At 33.3% G+C, this 4,065-nt stretch overlaps 1 protein-coding gene across 1 annotated transcript in view; it reads right to left on the bottom strand.

Moving 5' to 3' along the window:
- Nucleotides 1–3,098, bottom strand: part of LOC106474871 — a gene marked incomplete at its 5' end in the record, with an annotated part of 29,792 nt that extends 26,694 nt beyond the window's left edge. Inside the window, 4 exons of the mRNA XM_013935568.2 lie at nucleotides 724–1,736; nucleotides 2,167–2,218; nucleotides 2,578–2,700; nucleotides 2,963–3,098. Coding sequence (XP_013791022.2) covers nucleotides 724–1,736; nucleotides 2,167–2,218; nucleotides 2,578–2,700; nucleotides 2,963–3,098 — 1,324 coding nt within the window. The remainder of the gene's footprint in view (nucleotides 1–723; nucleotides 1,737–2,166; nucleotides 2,219–2,577; nucleotides 2,701–2,962) is intronic.
- Nucleotides 3,099–4,065: the final 967 nt, after the last annotated feature.

Raw genomic sequence — 4,065 nt, 5'->3', positions numbered from 1 at the left:
TTTGAAGACTACTACCAGAGGGACGAGATCTCTGATGTATATAAACCATAAAAATCAGTACTTAAGTTTCCAAAAGATCTACATATTTAATTTCTACAATCTTTATACACACTTTTAAATCATAAGTAGAAATTCTGGATGGTAATGTTTCCAAAGATAAGTGCATATTAGACAGAGATATTTATAAAAACTGGTGCAGTTTTGTTTTCAGAAATGAAACAAAGATTGTCTGAAGCCTAATATATCACATTTTTGGTATTTTGAATTTGAAAGATGACAAAAGATTATATTGTATAGTTCTGATAATGTAGGTTTTCTTGTTTCTTTTCCCTAGAAGGGGTTATCCAGTAAATCTAACTTTGAGAGGCTGTTGATGCGACTTTTAAAAGACAATAAAAGATGGTAAGGCTGAAATGAAAAAATAAAGCTGACTAGCAGGACTTTAACATGAAGTGAGTTAATACTCGAAGAAAAGAAACATCTAAACTTTGAATTATTATATAATGGAACTGATAGAAAATAAAATATACATATTCAAGAACCTAGTAATACGGCATCTAAGTTTGTCCATAATAATACACTCCACAAAATGCATATACGCTACAATTAAATTTATTTTCATTTCTTCTTTTTAATCAATAAACATTTCTACCGATATTTTACAAGAAACTCTTTAATGTTTTTTTCAAAATTCACTGGACAGTAATTTAACTCGTACCTCACCTTCAATTTTTTTCCTAAACAGTATTGTTGTTTTCCCATCTTTTTCAAATCCCACTGCTGCTGTAAGTGTGTCACTACCCCCATAATAACTGTCTACCCGTGGCGTAGATCGATCACGAGTATAGTAGTCAAACACACGGCTCAGATTTCCCCTTACTGTACCAATTACTATATCTGAACAGTCCATTGGATGCAACTCAAATTTTGGCGTATAGCTTGTGGGGGATGGATATGAATGTAAAGATTTGCTTTTGGAATCGGCATCAGTAGTAGATGTTTGATCTTGAGAATTAATTGGTTCAGGTTCTCCAAGGGTACCTGGCTCAGGTTCTGAATGAGCATGATCATCATGTTGTATACCTGCTTCAGTTTTAGGTTCAGCACGAGGCTCCGAGTTATTTCCCGAAGCTGATGGAAAGAGCAATACAGCTTGTCGTGGAAAACGATTATTGAAAACAAAGAGTTTTCTCTCCAAACCATCACTTGGCCCAACACCCAATGGAACCCCAACAACAGCAGTCTTACTGTCTTCTGTCACAGGTGCAGAGCTAGACGCGAGATAAATAATGTTTTCATCATGGTTATTTGTTATATCTTCAAAGTCAGATTCAGGTGTAGCTTCAGTTGTTCTCTCAGCAAGTGGTTCAGGTGTTTCTGAAGCTCTTGGTTCTAATGTTCTTTCAGAACTGGGCTCTGGCTTCCCCTCGGCGGTCGGCTCTGGCTTCCCTTCGGCGGTCGGCTCTGGCTCCCCTTCAATATTTTGCTTTAATTTACCTTTAACATCTTCTTCACTATGCTTGTGATCTCCAACCTGCTGTATCTTAATTACATCGGTTTCAAGAGATCGCTGATTGCTTCTTCTATTATCAACAACTGGAAATGCCTTGCAGTTGGATGTTATTCCTTGTGGTCTCCAACCAACAGCCAAGTAACTCGTGCTTTCTGCTTGCAAAACAGCTTCTATTTCGTTTGTTTCCTGAACATCAGAAGATGTAAATAGTTTATAATACAAACCATAATAAATGAAGTCATACAATACTGCAAGTATCATTGTCATGGTTAGTAGTCTACACAATCACTTAAGTTTAATTAGTTTATATCCTATGTTACAATTAATAATCTGCCGACAAAGACTGTATGTGTTGGCAGGAGCTAGGATTCAAACCTAGACATTTGTTAGTACGAAAAGTGTGCTATCCTAATCACTCAAGAAATCACTCTTTCAAAATGTAGGATACGAACTGTTTTCTAACTCGCATCTGTTACTACTAAAGGTAAGGTAATTAATACTTAGATTCAAATGACTGTATCGGCTAATAAACATGACAATTATTAATATCCAAATCACCACAACATGACAGTAAATAATTAACTTGGAAACAAATCTAAACATATAATTGTCTGATAAATACATGCTCTATTGGAGGATTCTTAAGGTAAATATCTTTACTGGTATACTGGCTGAGGTCTACGGACGTTGTTTTCACAGAAGACTCTGATGGTAAAAGAGAGTACATGTTCTCAGATATATATCACATATTCTACTAAATGTTTTATTTAAATCTAATGACATGTATATATATATTTAATAAAAGCTAGTGCTTTAAAGAAAAATAAATGTAAACTACTTTTTACTAAAAAGTGGGGGAAGGAACAAATAGATGACTTATTTTTCACCACGAGATGAATACTTTTTTTTTAAACAAGTCCTTCAAAATAAGTTATAAATATTAGAAGCAATGGGATCAAGTCGATTTCTAAGGGTAACATTTCATTCTTTTGAACTGGTCAATTAGTTTAACAATGACATTTAGCATTACTAAACAAAAAACACTTGTAATACCATCCACTTACTTTTAGCACACTTTTCACCAAACCAACCAGGCTGACAGAAACACTGCATCTTGGGATAAGTAGTTGCTTTGACATCAATACATTTACCATGAGAGCCACAATCTTCATCAGACCAGCACTCATCTATAAAACCCAGGTATAGAATTCTTAGAGAAACCGTTCAAACACAATACTTAATGAGACTGATGTTGAATGGTAATGATTTTCAACCAGTGGTACTTCACGTTACAGAACACGGTACATTATTTAATTCAATATTTCCTCTACTTGTATCTCAATTAACACTCAAGTCGAGAAGGTTGAATAATTAGTGATGTGAAAGAATTACGGATATTACAAGAGCATATAGAGTCAAATCTCATAAACATTTGTCAAAGTTTCTCACCTTCATACTGACACACGTTGCCCAGATTTAGTCTGTTGCAAGCACAGAGGCCATTAACCAGTTTCCCACGTCCAGAACAGACTGTATTAAACTCTGTCACTAAGGGCAGGAAGAAAACCTCATTAGATGTCAAGTACTTTTAAATCACACATGTGCTGGAAGTACTCCCACTAATTCTGCATCACATGTAAAGTATGCTTTAAAATATGGATATAAATAAAGTTAAACATCAACAGAAATATTGTTAACTCATTATTAACATATCAACCTAACTGGATTTTATAAACTGAGACACTTCACATGAGGTATTTGCTGATCTATTCTTCCAAAAACTATTATTAATTATATGAGGAATAAAAAAAAAGTAAGTATAAGCTAATACTCTTCTTTTAATCCATCGAGCTGAAATAATAATGTTTACCAAGCACGTATGAACTCTTAACAGTAGAAGAAATGGTTCTACATCAAAGTTATTACTTCACTTCCCTTCTGGTAATCCGAGTTCACTTTTGCATATGTTTATCAATAAAAAAAACAATATAAAAATCACCATTTAAAGACATTTCTTGGTCAGTGAGACATGTGGATGAGAAAATAGAAAAACAAACACTCACTAATGATTAAACACAACGAAGGTGGTAAAAATACCTTAGTAATAAATCAGTAAATATACAAATACCTTACTCACTAATGATTAAACACAATGAAGGTGGTAAAAATACCTTAGTAAAGAATCAGTAAATATACAAATACCTTACTCACTAATGATTAAACATGACGAAGGTGGTAAAAATACCTTAGTAAAGAATCAGTAAATATACAAATACCTTACTCACTAATGATTAAACACAATGAAGGTGGTAAAAATACCTTAGTAAAGAATCAGTAAATATACAAATACCTTACTCACTAATGATTAAACACAATGAAGGTGGTAAAAATACCTTAGTAAAGAATCAGTAAATATACAAATACCTTACTTACTAATGATTAAACACAACGGAGTTGGTAAAAATACCTTAGTAATAAATCAGTAAATATACAAATACCTTACTCACTAATGATTAAACACAATGAAGGTGGTAAAAATACCTTAGTAAAGA

Source organism: Limulus polyphemus, unplaced genomic scaffold (assembly GCF_000517525.1).
Source record: "Limulus polyphemus unplaced genomic scaffold, Limulus_polyphemus-2.1.2 Scaffold7795, whole genome shotgun sequence".
Taxonomy (NCBI): domain Eukaryota; kingdom Metazoa; phylum Arthropoda; class Merostomata; order Xiphosura; family Limulidae; genus Limulus; species Limulus polyphemus.
This window is presented reverse-complemented; position numbering and strand designations above follow the sequence as displayed.